Source organism: Furipterus horrens, unplaced genomic scaffold, assembly GCF_987537825.1.
Source record: "Furipterus horrens unplaced genomic scaffold, mFurHor1.1.pri manual_scaffold_2, whole genome shotgun sequence".
In the NCBI taxonomy this organism is placed as follows: domain Eukaryota; kingdom Metazoa; phylum Chordata; class Mammalia; order Chiroptera; family Furipteridae; genus Furipterus; species Furipterus horrens.
The window spans coordinates 168,069,333-168,090,410 of record NW_028327172.1 but is presented as its reverse complement, the minus strand read 5'-3'; the positions used below and the strand labels follow the sequence as shown (position 1 = coordinate 168,090,410).

The 21,078-nt window shown below is 37.0% G+C and overlaps 1 protein-coding gene across 1 annotated transcript in view; it reads left to right on the top strand.

The window, feature by feature from the left end:
- The first annotated feature begins 1,378 nt into the window (after positions 1-1,378).
- LOC150019908 (uncharacterized) overlaps positions 1,379-21,078 on the top strand; it is a 34,013-nt gene continuing 14,313 nt past the window's right edge. Inside the window, exons 1-4 of the mRNA XM_090267380.1 lie at positions 1,379-1,750; positions 5,619-5,733; positions 5,887-6,060; positions 11,029-11,126. Coding sequence (XP_090123506.1) covers positions 1,527-1,750; positions 5,619-5,733; positions 5,887-6,060; positions 11,029-11,126 — 611 coding nt within the window. The 5' untranslated portion in view covers positions 1,379-1,526. The remainder of the gene's footprint in view (positions 1,751-5,618; positions 5,734-5,886; positions 6,061-11,028; positions 11,127-21,078) is intronic.

The window sequence follows — 21,078 nt, the reverse complement described above, 5'->3', positions numbered from 1 at the left end:
AAATTCCTGTTGCTTGTAAGAAAGTCTGGGGATCCAGATTGCATTTGACAAAGTAACACAGAAGCTCAAAGTTGGTCTAACATATACTCCTTAAGTATCTTTGGTCTGTACGAAAACACTAGTGTCAACCAAATCTCTAAAACTGACCTGGAGTCTTGGTGTGTGGTTCCTACCTCTCCGTAGCCTGGTAAGGTCTTCGAACCTCATTACAGGCTGTTTCAAAAAATGTCATATTCTTCTCTTCAGATGTCACTACAGAGAGTCTTTACTGGTCTTACAGGTCACCCCAAGGAATACTGAAGGATTTACATAAGAAAAAGGCTGCCAAGAACTGATTAGGGAGATAAAATAAGAAATAAATTAAGAGACATAATATCTATCTGGATACACTGATTCAACAGATTTTCAGCTTAAATTAATTTTCAACCTAAAATAAAAATCTCACTAAGATTCATCTCAAAAAATTTCGACGGAGGGGGGAGAGGGGAGGGAGAGAAGGGGGATAAGTAAGGGAAGGGTCTAGTCAAGGAACGTATATGAATGACTCATGGACATGGACAACGGGGAGGGATATAATTGTGGGAGAAGGGATGGGCTGGGAGGGGGGAGCAAAAGGGGGAAAATGGGACAACTGTAATTGAATAACCAAAACATAAATTAAAAAAAAAATTTCGACGTAAACATTGCCGGGAGAATACTGAATAAAGAGGGGAAACTTTGGATCCCTAATGTATATTAAAATACATCTTATAAAGAAGTTCAAATACTGGAGTACTTTTGCAAAAAGTATATCATTCAGTGGAATGGAACAGAAAATCCAGAAACAGAAAGAAGAAAAAAACAAAAACAAAACGGAATATTTAATGCAAAATAAAGTGGTATTTTAAATTAGGTGAGAAAATGTGGTTTGCCACATGTGAGTAGCTAATTTTTTAAAAGTTCTTGCTGTTGTTGCATCTACCTAATTCCATGGGGATTGGCTGGGGCCCAGAGGGATGTGGAAGAGGAATGAGCTGAGGGGCAAGAAGACATATAGATTTTTTTTTAGAGGAGTTTCCTGGGGGAGGAGGCCTTCAGCACCCTAGATTTCCACACCACTCTAGCCCCAGACGTAGGCAAAGACAGCTTTTCCACTGGGGTGAAGCTAAGTTTTGCAGCTGTCTCAAAACACTGCCAAACTTCCGCTGACATTGAGACGGAACCCACACTACCCACAAGCAACGCTGAGATTTTAAAACGTCTGGACCTGGCACATGCGCTCTGGGTATCTCTGACTGCAGGCTTCCGTGCTCACTGTCTGTGATGTAATCCCTGAGGCGCGCACGCGCAGTTGTGTCTGCGGGGGCCGGGGGTGGGGTAGTTGCTTGGTTACGATTATTCTGAGCTGAAAGGTTCTGAGCCCTACTACCCTGCCGGGCTGTTGTTCCGTGAAGACGTTGGCTCGTCTGGAGCGGTAATGTGGCTCACCAGATGGTGAAAAGCGGAGGGGAAAATGAGGCTGTTCTAAAGCCCTTAGGTTATCCAAGATGAAGAAGATGTTTGGTTTCGGGAGTAGGAAGGGCGTTTCGCCCATTGTCAAGTCGGACACCCCGGGGAGCTGCGTGAGAGGAAGGCATTCCCAACGTAGGCACCACCGGGACGAAGATATGGGAAAGATCCACAAAGCCGCCATTGTGGGCAGCGTAACAAAAGTGAAGCAGATTCTGTTGCTCCGGATCAGTGGCGTGAATGACAGAGACAATATGCACAGGTAATAGGGACCGCGAGGCCCACAGCCAGGGGTGGACCGGGAGGAGGTGGTGTGGACCTGGGAGAAGCGCTCACCTGCCGGGGCTCAGCCAGGTGGAGCTCAGCCCTCCTGTCGCCGAGGGTGCTGGGCTGTCTTCCCTCCCGCGGCTCCGTAGCACCTCGGTGGTGGAGACCTTAGGTGGGGTCTTGCACTCAGGCCGACTTTAGGAGCAGCAAAAACCCAAACTTAAAAGACCCATTCATAATTCCTCTCACAGAACACTTGAAGTATATGCAGCGTTTTTTATTTGATGTTCACATTTTTATACCGTAATGCTGTATACTATAGAAAAGTGCATAATAAGAGAAATAATTTCCACAATAGGTCGACTTCTGGGCCAAAAATTCTTCGGATAAAATCCAATATCCGTTTTATATCAGTGTACAGTGGTGTATATATGTTCTTTGTTGAAGGACCTCAGAAGGGAGTTTTGAAATTGGAAGATGGCTGTGGTCTTAAATAGAAATAGGGAGAATCGTTTTTTTTAAATGTGTGCTCTTCCGATCATTACCAATTTTACATAAATTAAATAAAAATTGAGTTACACATGCTGTCTGTTGTGATGAAATTAAGAAAATTACTGTATACAGTAGTGAAGATTTGCCCTTCTAGACATCAACATGTGCTATCAATTTCCACAAATTATTTACTTACCAATAGATGAAAAGACAAAGAAGGGATTGGAACAGAATAGAAATGCCCAAACATCCAAATAGATTTAAGTCTTTAGAACTTGGTACTGTTAACATTTTATGTTTACATAAAAAGATGAATCATTTATAAATGGAGAAATAACTTAAATATTTGGAGAAAACTAGCTAAATTTTAATCTCAAAAAATAAGTTCCAGATGGGATGTAGACTAAAATTTTCAAATATACAAAATGCAAAAATTATCAGAAGAAGACAGAACATATTTATATATTTTTTTAAGTTGACAAAGACTTCAAAATTTTGCAAGACTTCTGGTGGTTGATTGAGCAATATAAAAAAATTAAAACTCAGAAATTAATATTAATAAAATAAAAGAAAATGTACTTGCAAAATATTTACAACATGCATATCAGAGAAAACATATATCTTTATTTTACATAGGAGATTTTGAAATCAACAAGTAAGAGAACTCTAATTTGAAATTGGACAAAGTACTTTTAGCATATCTACAAGTGACCAATGGACATAGGGGAAAAAAACAAAAGGAATTTATGTTGAAAAGTAGTGAAATACCGTTTTCCATCCACAAAGTTTGTGAAGGTGACCAGCAATAGTCCTTATACTGCTACTTAAAGTTTAAGTCACTTCTGACTTTTCAAATAGGCAATTTGTTTATAAGTACCACATTTAAATATATATTGTTTTTTATCTATCCTATTTATACTAAAATATTTCCATAAAATAATTAGATAAATTACATGCAATTTGTTTTTCTCAGCACTGCTTAAAGTAACAGCGTATTAAAAACTCATATAAATGGATTTTGTTTAAAAATTGCAGTGCATCTGTAGGATGGAATAATATGTGACCATTAAAGGTGGACTAGATAATAGACGTATGTTGACATGAAAAGATGTACTTTGGTAGATGAGAAAGGGAGACAAAAATCAGTTTGATTATATATACACACAGACTATGCCCTTATGTTAACCAAAAAATGTGCAAAATGTGATCAAATTTATTTCTGAGCATTTGAATTATAAGGGAAAATTTCTCTTCCTTTTTAAAAAATCTGATTTCTACAATGAACATGTATAGAAATTTTAGTAAAATTTTATTCTGAATGAAATAATCTTGGTGAAGAGCAGGACTATGAATCTTGAACAGATAAAAATAATTTCTCACTTTATATTTTTTTAATGTTTTTTGAGGAGTCATATATTTTGATAACTTTTAGCATCTTCAAAAGTAAAGGAAGCCCTGGCTGCTGAGGCTCAATGGATTGAGCGTCGGCCTGCGAGCCAAGTGTCGCTGGTTCGATTCCCAGTCAGGGCACATGACAAGGTTGGTTGCATGTCAGGCCCCCAGTTGAGAGCGCGAGTAAGAGGCAACCACACAGTGATGTTTCTCTCCCCCTCTTTCTCCTTTCCCCTCTCTCTAAAAATAAAATAAATAAATAAACAAACAAATAAATTGATTAATTAAAAAAAAAGTAAAGGAAATCTTTTTATCTGTGCCTGTAGAGTTTATGCATATATTTAATTATATGTATATGGTTTTTATTTTATATAGTTTTATTATGCGTAATATGTAAATGATTATAATCATTTTAGTTGTGTTCTTATGAAAATAAAAAATCAAAGCTAGCAAGTATAAGAGATTATTATATTGCAGAAGGATTGCTTTACTTTATAAACATTTTCTTTAAGAATATTGAACTCTCAAACTATATTTACCCATTCTTTCAATTTACTTATTCATGAAATATAACCTGAATACCTTTGTAGCATGTGTCTTCTACTCAGGGCCCTTTCAGTCTATCCTCAGACTCTTTTCCTTTAAAAACTTGGTGTTGCTCAGTATTAGCAAAGTAAGAAATTTAAAATTGAAGTATTAGGACTACAGCTAAAGCTTTTTCTCCCTCCTTTCAAACAAAAGTATTTCTGAAGGTAGGAAATTGTAAAAGATAACCTTTACCTCCCCTTTTGAAATGTGTAATATTATTAAATACTAATAATGATCATTGGAAATATCTAATTTCCATACAGTCTGTAAGTCTAAATATTAAATAAAATGAGCCATCCTATTCACTTGAACCCATAGTTCCCTTTGGCTTAAAGTTTCTTAAACTTTTAAAAAAATTGTTTTCTTGTTTTGTCTTTCCCCATAATGCTTTTATGAACTAAAACTGATTTACATACCAACCATATGACTAGAACTGCAAAAGATCTGTTATGTTTACCATTACTTCACTTAATGTGGGGCACCAGGGATGGTATGATGCCTAATATTTTATGTAGGAATTTTTTTTAATGCTGCCAGTTATAGTTGTAAGACATTCTGAATTATAAATTGCATTCCAATATCAAAGTGTGAGATGTTAAAGTGTGAGAAAATAACATCTTAGAATCACTGAAATACAGTATATCTTCTCATTCTTAAAACACATCTGCAAAGTAGGTATCATATTACCATTTTCTTAGTTGAATATCTTTGTAAAGTTATAGTAATAGTAATAATAAGAATCTAACAATTACTGAGATTTTTTTTGTGCTAGGTACTGTAGTAAACACTGCATAACTTTTCATTTAAGCAAACAGTGTTCTATGAGATAACTACTATTTTTAACCCCATTTTGTTGATGAGGAAATTGAGGCACAGAAAGGCTAAGTGATAGCTAATAAGTGACAGGGTTAAAATTGGATCAGACCCAAGCTGAGCTGAATTCCCAGGTCATGGTCTCTCTATTCCATTAAGCTGCTCCTTCATTAATGTGGTGAGTAACAAAAACTAATACATATTGTACTGTCTTCAGGAAAAAACTAAATATTTGTTTTGAAGGCATAGGGATAACTTTTTTAAAAATTTATTAATAGTTTACATATAATAATAAATGCTTAATTAATCATTTAACATAGAGCCTGGTAGATATTGTGAACTCAATGAGTGTATACAACTTTATTATTATCTTCATATTATTATTTTTAAACTATAAAGTTCTAAATGTAGATATTTATCATTGTAATGAAGGATTATTAAGTCATTTTGTTGTTGTACATCCCTGTTTACATTTCTTTTGGGGGGGGGATAACTTTTAATGTTTGCAATTGCATGAATAATTGTATGTTTTGAGATAGCGCATTCTAGGTTCCTAAAAATGTCTCTCACTTGCACAGAACTGCTCTACATTTGGCCTGTGACAATGACCATGCGCGAGTGGTCACTCTCCTAATAGACAGAAAATGCCAGATGAACTTCCGTGACATATTTGAAAGGACAGTTCTGATTACGGTATCGAGTAGCCAACTATGTCAGCATGAGATGGGTTTGATTTAACTACTTAGAATAAAAATGAATTTATCTTGTTTAGCTGTAAGTTATTGTTGAACTGTTTACTTTGAACTCCTAGCATTTATGATCTATTTCTCGGCATACTACTGACAGGCCGTACGATGCCAGGCGGAGGAATGTGCGACTATTCTGTTAGAACGTGGTGCTGACCCAAATATAATGGACATCGAAGGCAACACTGCGCTCCACTACGCTGTCCTGGGTCACAATACAGAGATAGTAGCAGAGCTGCTTGCACATAATGCAGATATTGAAGCAAGAAACAAGGTATAGATCAACCGACTTTATTTAAAAAATATTTGAAATACATGGATTTATTTTTTTTTCTCACATGCATATTCTGAATATAATATATCAGGCCCTGTCACCATGGGAACAACTCCAAGCCAGGTCAGGGAGGGCTGGAGAATGTAGTGTCCAGGGAAAAGGCAAAGCACTGTCTCCAGCTACCACCCTTCAGCCCAGAAGGAAAAAGTTTCTGTTAGTGCCTGGGACTGGGTGATAGGCTGAGAGCCCACCCAGGACTGAAGGCCTGCGGGGAGTGAAGTGAAGGTGGGGCTGGGTCCTGTGCAGGCAGGGGCTTAGGAAACGGGGGGGGGGGGGGGGGGGGGGGGGGCGCTGCTGGGGATGGGTGGGTGGAAGAGACCTAGTACCCAGCAGGGGGAGCTGGGTGAGTGCAAGTGAGAAGGGAAGCAGAAGTCCACAGGCCCTGAACATTCCAGAACACCAGAGTTTGGAAGGCTGTGACAAGAGAGTCAGGCCATGTCTTGACATTACCAAAGGCGTCCACTTGTGCTCATAGCCACTCCGCCAGCCACACACCTCCTTGGGATTTTCCATGTGAGAGTGGACCTCCTGCTCAGCCTCGGGTGGCTCCTCAGTGGGGTTGTAGCTGTACACAGGGCGCAGGTGATGGCAAAGCAGTCCACCCAGTTTTACTCCTGGACACACATTACCTCTCACCACTGCAACCCTGACAGGAACAGCCTCGGCGGACACAGGTGGGGTTGATTTTACATATTTGGAAGCTGAAGCATTCTCTGAATAAAAATATCTTGAAATAACTTAATTGTATAAGATTTCACTTTACATAATGATACTTTTGAAGAAGCAGTAGAGGATATAGCTCTCTTTTATGCCCTGCTGATATCTATTTATGAAAACAATTTATTAGAGGTAAAACTTCTAAAAAATTTTTTTCAGCCGAGTTTTTCCCTAATTAATGTCAAACAACACAGGAAAGCAAAATATCCCATGGAAATAGGCATTATCTTAAAACTCAAACAAAACAAAACATTTTATACTAAATAGAAATCTTGCTGCTATTGACAAGTTTTTATATGATAAAGAAGTGATTTATATAAAAGTGATTTATCATTGGCCAAAGCCTAAGAGGGAAAAAGGAAAACGAAAGAGGAAGAGCAATTAGAAATACCGAGGCCAATTTGGAAATATGTTGATTGAGAGGAAATAACCAGAAAAGGGTTTTTTGGGGTTTTTTGGGATTTATTTTTTGTTTTTCCTCTCCTTGCAGTTTATGTGTTTGGATAAAGCGCTCTTCATTTTTCAGGGACAGTGATTTTTAGTTTGGGAGGGTGCATCAGTGAGTTATAAACTTGCCTCAAGATCAATATTAGGAGGCTCTGAGGCCACCAGACTGGCATTGAACAGTGATCATTAAGTGGGGCCCAAGAGGAAAGGACAGGTGATTAACTGAGCTATTATTCTATTCTGGCAGAAACAGTCACTTAGATAAGAGTCTGAACTCTGTTCTCAAATCTAGAAGGTCTTGATGGGAAGTAAGGAGTTTATAAATAATGAAATCGAGTTGCATTTTGAGTTTAATAGTCCCTTTTGACCCCTACCCAGGAAATTAAATGCCGTTTTGATAAGTTATTTATATCTCTTACACTTTTAGTTGTCCCAGTCCTCAAGTGACAGAGGGGTTTGGCCAGGCAGGTGAGAGACGAGACTAAAGTGACTGTGTACTTTACTAGTTCTCAACTTGAAGTGTGCTGGTGAACCACAGTCACCTGATAGACTTTAAAAAGTTTTCAATTCTAGGCTCTTCCTTAAAGATTTTGCCTGAGTAAATCTAATAATCCTGGACGTGTGTATTTAGAAATATTTCCTTGAGATTCTGATATAACACTTGGTTAAGAACTACTGAATGGGTAAGTGTAATGTGTAAATTCACAGATCGCACAAACTTAAGCAATCTCTAAAAGACTTGGAATTTGATAAGTGAAACTTCCTTAAACTCTCTCCTTTCCAGCAATATTGGCCTGACTTTCAACTGTTGCCACCTCTTCGCTTAAGAAGTTACTGGGACCATTATTGGCAATATCTACTGACTTAAAGAACACCTTTTTCCTTTCAACCATCCAGTCTTTAGATATTTGTTTATGGGTCATCTGTTAATTAGTAGAATCGGACCCTTTAAGAATTTTGCATCATTTGTTCTTGTTCAGATCCTTAGATCAGCAAATGTTTACCACAAGCAGGATTTTCCTGCAATAATATTAAGTCTTGAGGCTTCTTTTTAGTTGAAATAGTGTGATGAACTGTTTCAGTTTGTGTTAAATTCATAGAACCCTGGCATAATCAGGATGGCAGCTTTAAACATTAAAACATCAAAAACCATGAATTTTAATAACAATGACGATGAGGATTGTTTCAGTAATTTAGTTTCAGCAGTTCTGTCAACTAATTATCTATTTGATTAACAATTTCAGAGAATTAAATACAAATTGATTATAGTTTTAGTAAGTATTGGCAAATTTTTGTAGTGGGTATTATTAGTCTAAATAATTATTTTTATTACATACATGGCCCGAAATATTGGTAAGACATATGATGCTAATGAAAGAAATGGGTTTAAATATAAATATTTGCTTTATACACAACCATTTAAAAACATAGCAAATAAAAACACAAGTGGGCTCTAGCCTAAATGTGGGCCCTGAATGTTTATTTTGCTTCCATAAATTGAGTCAACATTTAAATTTAGGAGACTCATGTGGAAATCTGGATTTCAAGCTTCTCTTAACGAATCAAATATGGTACCCCATAAGCCCATACTGCTGTTTGCTATGTTGTGGAGAATCTGACCCTTTCATATGAGACATGTGTTCTCTAGTTTGCTGCCATCCCTACCTAGATTATTTTCTTACTTGAGTTACCTACTTTACCTCTATAAGCACTTGAGTTTACAATTCCTGTATTATATTTTATTAAAGACATCAATATTTTCAAGACCATCTGCATTCATTTATAATATATATATTTATAGTGATCTTTTAAGAATGGGATTGAATTTTTCAAGTTAGAATTTATGTTGTTGTTTTAAAAAACTTTTCCTTTATAGGTCCTATAAATAATCATATTCTTGTTACTGCACAGGGACCAGCCTAGAGCTGGTCTGCATCAGGCCAGCTTGTAGTGTGTGGTTCTTGAGTTCATGTAGGAAGGATTTTGCAACAGCAGTCTAAGTGATTTTGAGAGTACATTTATTATAGCTGGGGACCGTGAAACAAAGGAAGGGCTTAGGGTAGAAGTGGCAACAGGAGAGAGCCTAGGCAGTGCTCTGCTTTGGTTCCCTGGAAACATTGTAGGGAGGAAGTGAGCCCAGGTGGGGCAGCTGTTAGCTCACTGGTTAGCTGCTGCTGCCTGCTGCTCCCCTGGCTGTACGTCTCATGGACACCCTTAGAGTTTAGAAAGAAGTAAAAAATTCATGGCCCGGACGGGGCATGGGTGTGCTCCAGTGCAAGCCCGCAGTGAGTCTTTGTCCTGAGGGCTTTTTCTCGCTCTTTTCTTTTTCCCATGCTGGCAAGAATCTTAGGGGAGGGTTTCAGTAGACTATTCAACAGCTTTCTGGGTGCATTTTTAATATGCTGATGGCGTCAAAATGAGCATATAGAGGGGTTTGGGATTATTCTTTGGTCGGCTATACTATTTTACTGTTACCTTAGGTCTGACAGGCTTCTAATGAGGTTTTTGTTATTTGTACTCCTGACTTCATCTGTGCTTGGGTTTAGCTGGCACAATTAGCATTAATTGGGTCTCTGTTCTCTATTTTCCAGACCAGGGTGATTTTGGCTATGTATTCTCTGGTTAGGGAGGAGAGGTATACCATTTGCTCTCCGGTGTCCTTGGTTAGAGGCAATAAGGTCTTGTGATAACCAGTTTATTGTGAGTTGCTCACACTGTTTGGCCTGTCTCTTAATTTAGAGTCCATTTTTTTAGAAACCGTTTTGAAGCAGGAGTGACTGACGTTGACATCTGGGATCCTGATAGCTTCAGTAGAAGAGAGTCAAGCAACTGTGTATAACCTGGAGAAAACCTTCACCTCTGTTGCAAAGCTCTCAAAACTGTATCCATGCAACTCTGTAATTTACAAATGTTAATGTTTGCCACAGAAAACTATTGACAAATTGGGATTAAGCAAAGTTAAATACTTTTTTAGTACTGAGCATACAATGCACAGTTTTGTCATATTTTTTAAACACAGGTGATCCTTCTGGATCCTTTCTCTGCTGGGACATAGTGCTACAATTCTGGCAAAGTAGGGTACATATTCTTTGAAATACAATTTAAGAAACACTAGAGTTAATTATTTAGGTTATTAATTCAGTAAAAGTATTGAAAGCATTTACTACTATGTTTTATAGTTTGGAAATACAGAGATCAAAAAATAGCTTCAGCCCTCATGAAGCTCTTGTTTTAGATGGGGAGCAATGAAATAACGCCAGTATCCCACGATAGATAGATACTGTGATAGGAACACAGACTCTTGAAACCAGTACTGTACGTGTTTGAAGTGAGTTCTGGAGAGTGATGTTGCAGTTAATCTACTGAAGAGGGAGAGGTGGGCATTTTAAAGAGAAGGAGCAGCCGGTGACAGCACAGGGGTGAAAAGGAAGGGGCTGCTTTTTTTTCTTTTTAAAATACTTTATGTATTTGTTTTTAGAGAGAGAGAGAGAGGGAGAGAAACATCTCTGTGAGAAACATCAGTCTGTTACCTCTCATACTGCCCTGACCAGGGACCACCGCAACCTAGGCATGTTCTCTGTCCGGGAATCAAATCAACTGAGTCACTCTGGTCAGGGTGGAAGGGACTACTTTTATTTACTTTCTGTATTATGTGTTTAAGTTCAGAGGATCTTTTATAAGTTTTAAAATTTGGTTGGATATATGTTATTTCATAAATTATAAATTGTTTTTGCTGCTTTACAGGAGGGCCTCACACCACTTTCACTTGCTAAGCGTAAACACAGAGAGAAAATGGTGGAATTTTTAGAAAACAGAGATGCAAAAGTCCATCAGTTGGCAAGGTACAGTTGTTCATTTTCTTTATTGTTTTTGAGTGGAACAATCACTCAAGTCAGAAAGATTAAATTAATAATGATAAGATTAATTTATAATTATATAGTGAAAAATACCAAACATAATCAACTAGGTAGAAAAACAATTATTCTGACTAGGCAACTGGAAGGAGAGTATAACATGGTTTCATATTCATTTATAATATTGAGTGATGTCATTTGCAATCTGATTTTTTGGTTATATGATCTCAGCTAGAGGGGTTTCCTCTTGGTTTTATTAGTTTTATATTGTATGGATTCTGTTAGTTTAATATTATGATACAATATTGGATTTAGTCTCCCTTAATAGTTTTTTTTTTTACCTTTACTTTGCATATAGTTTTCCTTAAAAGATGTATATTAAAATTAAGTAGGAATTGATTTTGTCTTTTGGATGACCCTGCTTTACATTTCTCTCTCTGATGAATACTGGTGTTATTAGATTATCCCTAAGTGGCTATGAATTACTGCTGCTAGATACTATGTACTCATCCTTTTTCATTTCTAGTATATTTTGATGTTTTTATTTCTAATTGGTATGGTAGAAGGAAGGAAGATAACTTTAATTGAATAAACTTTTCCTTTAATGAAGATGAGTCATAGGCGGGTGATAAAGGAAAGAGATAAGCTTTCAGGTCACTTGAGACTGGGTTTAATGGCTAGCTTTCCTTCTTGCCAGCTGCGTGACCTTGGCAACATTACTTATCATCCCCAGATATGTTCCTGATATGAAAAAGAGAATCCTAATGTATCCCTCAAGGCTGGTTGTGTGTAAGATTATCTAGCATTTAACTTCGTGCCTACCTCATGCTTGTCAGCATCAGTAACACTATGACTAGGTGTGGGGAGCATGTCGAGGGAAGTCAGGTGAGAGGGGAAAGAGGGGAGAGGGAGGGAAATGGTGCAGAAATTAAGAAGCGTAGTAGGAGGATGCAGAATAGTACGGGAGGATGTTGAGAAGGGCTTTATGCACAACCCAAGGACATGGATTAAGTCAGGGGGACTGATGGAGGGAGGGCGGTTGCTAGGTAAAGGGGGGAGCAAAGGGAAAAGAAATTCGGACAGCTGTAACAGCATAATCAATAAAACATACAAAAAATAACACTATGACTATTAACATCATAATTATTATTGATATTATTGTTTTAAGCCTGCCAAAAAGCTCTTACTTACCTGACTTCTAGCTGACTTTGAAGTACAATATAACAGACTAAGGATGAAACAGGAAATTCTTTTAAATCTTCACCTACTTCAGATTAGTGACCTCAGCATAGTTTCTTATCCATTTGAGGATTTTAAATTAGCAAATTCTACTGTGTAATATCCAAGTGGGACAAGAGGCTTTCTTTTTGTCCCTTTATTTTAGCCTTGGAAGTAATTTACAAAGATAAACACTTAAGCATGTGAATGATCAATTCTACACAGATAAACAGGGTATTGACTTGATAACATATATCAAACTAGATGTTTAAATGACTTAATTGTAGTTCCCGAGGGTGAAGTTTACCTCTGTGTTATAATAGAACAGTCCTCATGCTTGCAGTAAATGATGAGTCCACAAATATAGTCAGGCTTTTTCTTCAGCACGGCACTGATTTCTTTTCTCAAGATAACTATGGATGGACTACAGAAGAATATGCTTTTGTTAGTGGTCTTCATTTGTAAGTGTTTACAGTAAAATGCTAGGTATCGCTAAACGTAGGTTTAAAATAATTTAACCATTACTTCTTATGTAAAAGGTAAGATTTCATAGTTTGGTTCAGGCAGTCTGGGAATGGCACTGAATTAGTCTGTGCCAGCAGCCAGAAACCAAGCAAAAGACTAGACTAGTGAGAAGCAGCAATGGGCCAGATTCTTTAGCTCAGAACTTTTAAGATCTTTATTGTTTTGGATCCTAATATTACCCATTTCATTCTATGTAAAACCCTATGCATGGGGTAAAAATAATGTCACATCTCTGATTTTTCTAACTAGTTATTTGGGACCTTGAAATCTTAGGTTTAGCCAAAGATTCTGTATTTTCTGGGGGCGAACTCCTATAATCTCATCTTTGAATTTTTCAACAACCTAAAGGGTTCCGTAAGTCCAAGGGAGCCAGTTATCCTTTACAGGTCAGATGGAGAAGTAAAACAAAGACACTAATCATTTTGTTGTTTCCATTGATTCTATTGCTGCAGACTTGCTATTGAAACTGGTCCTACAGTCATGATAGACCTATGCTCCTAGGTTACCCTTGCTGATCCAGATTCCCAAGTCTTCACGTTGATCCACACTTGGACTTGAAAGTTGCAGCTTTTTTTTTTTTTAGTTCACATACATATGCTTGTATGCTCAGCCCTTATTCTAATTACTCGTACCTTGTTCTGGCAGCTGAGCCTCCTAGCTTTAGACACCCACAGTCTTCCACACACATTTGAAAACCTATGGAGAGCTCACAACTTAGTCCAGACCTTTGTGCACTAGTTATCCTTTGAGCATCTTATTTGCTTTTTTCTGTTAGCAGGTATTTGTTGGAAGCATTCTAAGCTGTCAGAGAGGTTCAAATAATGTTGCAGGAAAAGATCAGACTTTCCTTTCTTTTTCATTATGAGATTTCTACCCCAAGGCCACTTTCTGTCCTGTAGAGCATCTTTGTTTAAGTCAAGGAAGGTCCCATATCACCTTTCCTAGAATAATAGGCATCAACTTGCCTGAGATTCTATAGTTAAGGTTGACCCCTCAAGTGATCTGTTTTCCGTAACAATGAAACTCTCCCAACTGCTTGAATTTACCTCACTTATCAAAATATTTTAATTATGCCTCATGTGGAAGTCAGTAAACAGAAAGCTCTTAAGTCAAAGTAGGTTATTGGGTACTAGAATTGCTAAAGCCCTATCCCTGACTCATCAGTATCCATGATTGACAAGTAGGATTTTATCTTCCAAGTCTATTGGGGATAAACAGGGAGATTAAGCATCGTTCTCATAAAGATCTGCTGGTTCAGAGTCTGAGCAGGTGGAGAAGGATGCTAGTAGTCCAGGCCGGGTCCTGACTTCTATTAATTTTCTGCCATTTGTATGATTAGCTACAATAAGAGGGGAATATTATGTTATCTGACTTAATGAAGTAATATATTTCTAAATAAATTTCATTGCAAGTTATATAATTGCTGAGATGCCCTGAATTACAAGCCACAAAGAAGGAGCAGCTAATAACTAACTTAATTCTATTTTCTGGAAACTGCAACAGTTAAATGTTAGAAACTATGAAAAACCCACTTTGGGGTTGATTTGCGATTTCATAGTAGGTTCAACAAATAAAGTTCATGAACAGATTTTACTTTTACCATGCTGTTTCCCTAAGCATCTCTTCTTGGTGTATTATCTCATTTAGTCAATCATCCTAACAACCTTGTAGAATAAGGCAGTAAGATTCTTATATTGCAGAGGAGGATTTCGAGCCAAAGAGAAGTACTGTTTTAGAACAAATAGCTATTGGTTACAGACCTAGGACTTCTGAGTTTAAGACACTTGCCATTATGTCAAGCTAACTCTAATTAATTTACAGAAGTGTATTGCCATCAAGTCATGACTGTTTCATGTTTTTATTTTCCTTAATAAAAAGTTTGTAGAATTTACAAATTTGAAATGTATGGTATAAAGTCTTGATATTAGCTCAAGATATTATCTGAAATACTCTTAAGAATTTAATATATTTGAAAAATATTTTTGATATCAGTATTAAGGTAGTAATATTATTTATCACCAATTTTATGCACAGCAATCAACTAACTTGTGAAAATACGGAAGAAAGGAGATCTAAAACGGGTTTCGAAAGTAGCAAAAGTCTTGGTAAGACATCTAGTAGTGAATTACTTTTGGCAGTCCTGCCATTGATAAGTAAGAGTAAAGAAGTTTTGATAAGAAAGAGCGGTGAAAAAAAATGTGTAAATCTCACGTACAGTTTTTCTTTCATAATTTCTTTCTTAATAGAATAGTTAGTATTCAGTACTGCTTAAACAGTTTATTGTAGGTAATTCAAAATCTGGGACAGTATTGTCTGAAAAGAAGTTCATTTCTTTAGTCATGACCCCTAAAATTTCATATTATATCCTTATGTAAAAACGAAAAAAGATTTTAAAGTTAGGATGTTGTATGTTTCCTCTATAATCACATAATAACAAATGGTACTTGTTATAAAAATGGTTCTTTTGTTTAGTTTTTACAACAAATGGATTATATTTAGTAAGTAAATACTTGTTATTATGTCCTGATTTGTCTGACTAAGAAAAGTAACTAAAACTGGGAACTCAACAATACCTTCCTAGTGCCATAAACAAATGGCAAGCGGTAAGAACTACAAAACTTAGCCAGTGTGCAGCATTCCCAATGAGATTGTTTTTTAAAGATATCTACCGATAGATAAGTCAGAAAAGCAATGCCTTGTTGAGAAGCGTAAGTTATTCTATATGTTGTTATACGAACAGGGTCTCACTGTTATCAACTTCCTTTCTCATAGGTCAAAACAGAATGAGATATTTTGACTTAATTAGAACAAGATGTTTCCTTCTGTTTGTTGGATAATTGTCATGATACTGTAATTTCTTTAGAACAAGATACTCTGTTGCCATTGGTCAAAAGATAATCAAAATAAATATTCAATAGCCCAAAGTCAACAGATTTTTAATAAAAGTATAAAAATGCTTCACAGTAACAAAAATCGCTGGTGTGCTAGCTGGATGTGACACCTAGTGCGTCGCGCAGCCTGAGCTGTATGAGGACGCCTTTGACTTAGTAGACCTTTATCAAAGGACTTGCGTAGGTTGTTTTGCGAGTTATAAGAAACACAAAGATGAAATAGAGTTTTGATATTTAAGGCATTCATAATGTGATAGAGCTGTCCTTGGTTTATTTCTGTGGTTTTTTTAAACGTACTTTTCAAAGAAATTTTCAAAGTTCATTTATTCATTTGTCTGCTTAATGGTGTGCCATTTAACTCTCAAGTGCCTTAGGTGCTAAGTGTTACTCTGATGTTGCAAAATACAAATATTTTAAAAACACAGTCCCTGCCTTTCAAGAGGATGTTGTTATTGTCATTTGTATTACTTACTGTACTTTATTCAGTGCTTACTAGGTACCAGAGCCCACTAGGAATTTATAATTATCATTATTTATTCTTTTCTATTAATGCATAATATGTCCCATACACTTTAAGTGCATGATGGGGAATTAGGGTTTTTAAAAAGTGGGTAGAATGTTTTTTCAGCTACCATCAGTTCTTTATGAAATTTTCACCTATCCATGTTGAAATAAAAAAGCCAGGAAGCTTCATTTATTCCACTTAAAATGTGCTCTGTTTCTAGGCCTACATGTTTTTTATTTATTTTCCTTAAAAAATCTTATTCATTTAAGAAATAGCAATAATAGTTGGTAGTGTTTTTTTCCCTTTGAAAGCCATCTCTTAAGAGCCCATGATTGACTAGGGCAGAAGCAGTGGCAAAGTAAAGCAGAGACAGAAGAGGTCTAGTTAATATGATTTAATGATGACTGAATTTAAAAAGTTAGCAGGGAGAGAGAAATCTAAGATGATTCATAGGTTTGCAGGTTGTGTACTAGTATTTTAATTGGACATGCAGACTAGGACTTTATCACATGAACAGGGAAGAGCAGCAGGTCAACAGAGAAGACCAGTTTTCTTTTTCCATACGTGTTGAGATGGAATATCCATGGATAACTTATGTACATTTTGTAGACAATTATTTTTGACTTTTTGCCTTGTCCTGTCAACAAGTGCCTTTAATAGTGAGCTATATTTTTAGCGTAATAAGAAATTAAGAAAAAATTGGGAGCAAATAGAATGAGTAGCAGGGGGGAAGTAAAGGCAGGACTCTCAGCATCGCAGTCTAACAAAGAACTTAATAGAGGAGGCAAGAAGCAGAGGGAGACATGTCTCACCTGTTGACCAGTAGTCGTGAGCCTGGTCCGATAAGGCTGCCAGGCATTCCAAACTACAGAAGTAAACTATGATAGTGCAGGGGGAGCCCTTGAAAGTCTGTGCGTATCATGTCCACTAGCTGGGAAAGGAAAAACCTTGAGACAGGTAGTCATCCCAAGGCCTGGAAGTGGGGAGGGGAGGGGTCTACGGTGTCCAGAGAAAAAGCCCATCCATACAAGAATTCAGTTAACTGCCTGCCTTCTGTCACGTATGCAAAATGAACAAATAAAGTCCGCAGCGAGATAAGGTTTGGGACTAACAGACTCCCACTCATACCTACATTTGGGTAGTCACATCTACCTGGGGGAAGCTGGCACCATCTTTACCCATCAATCAATCTGTAATTCCCTCACCCTCATCCCACCTGGCCACCTGGGCTCTGGTCACATGGGTGCTAGTCACCCGCCTTTGGCCACCCTTGTTTTTGCCACCCTTGCTTTGGCTTTCCCATTCATTGATAAACTTTGCATGCACACTTCCAGGCTCGCTGATCTATAATTCTTTACTGCATAGGTGAGAAGAACCAGGGTCCGGTAACCATACTACATATGATAACTATAGCGATCACAAGTGATTGATGCACAGTTATTATAAAAAATTAAGCACTGCTTAGTTGGAGAAAATTAACAGTGGTGTTTTTATTTTCTTTATAGGAAGTTTCATACCATAGAATGTATTGTCAGTCATTAGAAGTCTTTATTTCTTATTCTGATTATAATAGGATTGTTACTGGTTTCACATATTTTCTGACATCATTGTTTCCTTTATTCCTTTTATGTCTTTATTCACATGGATGTAGATCTACTGGAATTTCCAAAACAAGTCTCAACACAAACAAATTCAAGGACAGGTATAACACATCAGCCCAAATAATGACTTATCATTATCACCCAAAGTTCATAGTTTACATTAAGTTTCACTCTTTGCGTTGTACATTCTATGGGCTTTGACAATGTCTGATGACATGTAGCCACTATTATAGTATCCTATAGAATTGTTTGACTGCCCTAAAAATCCTTCATGCTCTGCTTATTTATCACACCCTCCCCCCTAACTCCTGGAAACCACAGATCTTTTTACTGAATGTCATATAGTTGGAATCATACAGTAGGTATTTTTTTTAATGTTTAAAAAACTAAATTTCCAAGGTAATTAAATGTAGTTATCCAAGATGTTTTTTTGTCCTTTATGGGTTGTTGCTGCTGTTGTTGTTGTTCATCAGTATAGGATCTGATGATATATGCCTTACAAGCTGAGAAAGCATGATTTCTATAGGCATTTGTCACATACTGGGGAGGGTTGAGAAAAATTACATCACGCACTACTGCATAGCCCTAACTATTTGGACCATCTTTCTCTCTGAGGTGGGTCCAGATAGATTCTAGCCATGTAAGGAGACTGTCTCAAGGAGCTATACTTGATAAAACTGGAACCACAAAGTCTGTCTAATTACCCTGCGATGGGAAATAGGGCCAGAAAGTGTCTTGTTTCCTATGTTTTGCCATGCGCAAAGTGTACTGCCTGTAGCCAGGCTCCCTTGTGATAGAGTGGACAGAGCTGAGAAATTGTATTGTATTACAGCAAAATAAGTATACTCTCTTCTAACTAAGGGTAGGAGTCTGGAAAAATTATTCATTTCAAGTTTGACATTGTTAGTTTATGATACTGATTCTACTAATGATACTATTTTCTGTCAGTTTGATAGGATTTGGTTAGAATTATGATCATTGTAAATAGCAGTTCACTTGTAGATATCAGATTATGATCTCATTCTTTTTTTTTCCTTTGCATTTGATATATATAAAGGAGGAGAAGTAAATATTTTTAATGTATAAATTGCCTACTAATAGTAGCATTCATATTCATTGTAGTATAATCTTAGGTCCCAAAGGACTACTTTCTAACAAAGCATCAGTCTGGTACTTTTAAAGTTCTGGATTTTTCCACTGTTGATTTAAAATGTATTTTACTTTTTTTTAACAGTGAGTGAGAAGTCTGAAGAAGACTCTTTGAATAGGTAGGATTTTATGGATTTTTAAAAACTATATGTTAGCTAAGGGAATGCAGAGAAAAGAAACTTAACATTTCTTGAGCGTTCTGCCCTGGGCTGGACACTATGCTATGGAATTAACATGTGTTATATAGTCACCACAATACCTTTGCAAAGTAGCTATGCCCTAATAGCCTACTTTTCATTAATTAGGCAGCTGTGGTTCAGGGAGGTTGATGAGTTGACCCATGATTCCATAGTTAACAAGTGGCTGACCCATGATTGGAGTGTCATTCTGCCTGGCTCCCAGATCCCTTCTGTTGTCCTTCAACATACACTGCCAAGTTTCTGTGTGGCCCTGGCATCAAGATACAGATACAAATCAGATCACCTCAGAATGTCAGAACTAGTTGTGTGTTAACTGTGATTTAGAGTTTTCCTAAGAAAGCCAAGCATTTGTCTTAATATACTCGACAATTGCAGTGGTAACTAGTACCTTGTTTTTCACAACAAAGACTTTAGGGCACATCATGGTTAGCTATGGCCACAGAACCATAGATTTGACCTAAGGAAAACCTAATCAGGCAAGTGTTTTTAAGTATAATAGTATCTGTTCTTCTTGATATGAATTATTTTCTGTAAGTGAAAAATATCTGTGTATAAACCATGTTATGTTAATTAAATTCAGCATCTATTTAAAAGATATTTCTCAATGATTTCTCTACTCACTGACTTCCCAGTCTGGTTTTCTCTTCAGGCCAGTAACTTGGCCTAGTTGTAGTTTTTTTCTTTTTCATAGAGTCCTTTTTTCTTTCATGACGTTTTAGATTTTTAACTTTCTTCTCTGCCTTTTTTGGAGTTTCTCTCATTGTGTTAGTTTTTTTCCACTTTAGCCTGTTACGTGTTCTCCATTTTTCTATAGATAGAATGAAGAGCACATAGAATTGTAGGACTTTAAGGAATCTTAGCAATTAAATAATCAGAACACCCACTAGTACTTCAACCTGTGTTTAACATTCTGGCCAACTGATTGCTCACATGGAGAATTTGAAACTCAAAGAAATTAGAGTGACTTACTTGGATGTGGTAAGTGGTGGAAGTGAGATGTAAATTCAGATTTCTAAGCCTAGTAGGATTGGGTTTAGTGAATGCAGTGAAAGAAGACAGAATAGAATTAGCAGGGAAATCAGGAGGAAGAACACTGGGTTGGGATAGGAATAAGGGTTTTAGAAAAGAGATGGGAGAGATCAGATAGGGGAAAGAGATCAGAGTAGAGGGGTTTATGACAAATTAAAGACAAGTTACAAGAAGGAAGGCCACAGGATGTTGGGAGTTTTCTAGAAAGGCAGATTAAAATAAAGGGTTCAAGAGAGTCCTGAAGATGTTCCTGTTCTTTTGTTTGTTTGCTTAATTTGGAAAACTAGCAAAATTCAAGGTTTCTATTGAAAAGTATTAGAATAATTTAGAAAGATTCTCCTTATTGCAAACAGGACTATGGTATCATCTATCTGAACCCCTACTTACAGAGTGGGGCTTTGATCCCCTCGAGTCGTAGGGGGCTGGAGATTGCTGAACTATATAGATCTGTGGCCCAAGGCAGGTGTCTCCTCACCTCTGCCCCTTTTCCCAATTAGCTGATAGCCTTCCCATGTAGGAATGGGGTAGGAAATGGGTAGGACTGGCTGTTAAATCAGTAATGGAGGTGGGTAGTTGATAACACGCCTATGTTAGGTATGGATGGCAGAATCCATTTAGCTTGTTTTCCAGGAGCAGGGAAGTCGAGAGCTCTTACTCTTGGTTATTTGAACCCATTCTTGTTTCAAGAGTGTGTGCCTCTGTAGGCTGAAGATTTAAAGCTTGGAGATGGTCTTGGAGGCTGCAGAAGGGTAATCTGGGAGTAGGAAGGCTAATGTCATACACATTTGTTCTTTGACATTTGGACATTTAACTTTTAAACAT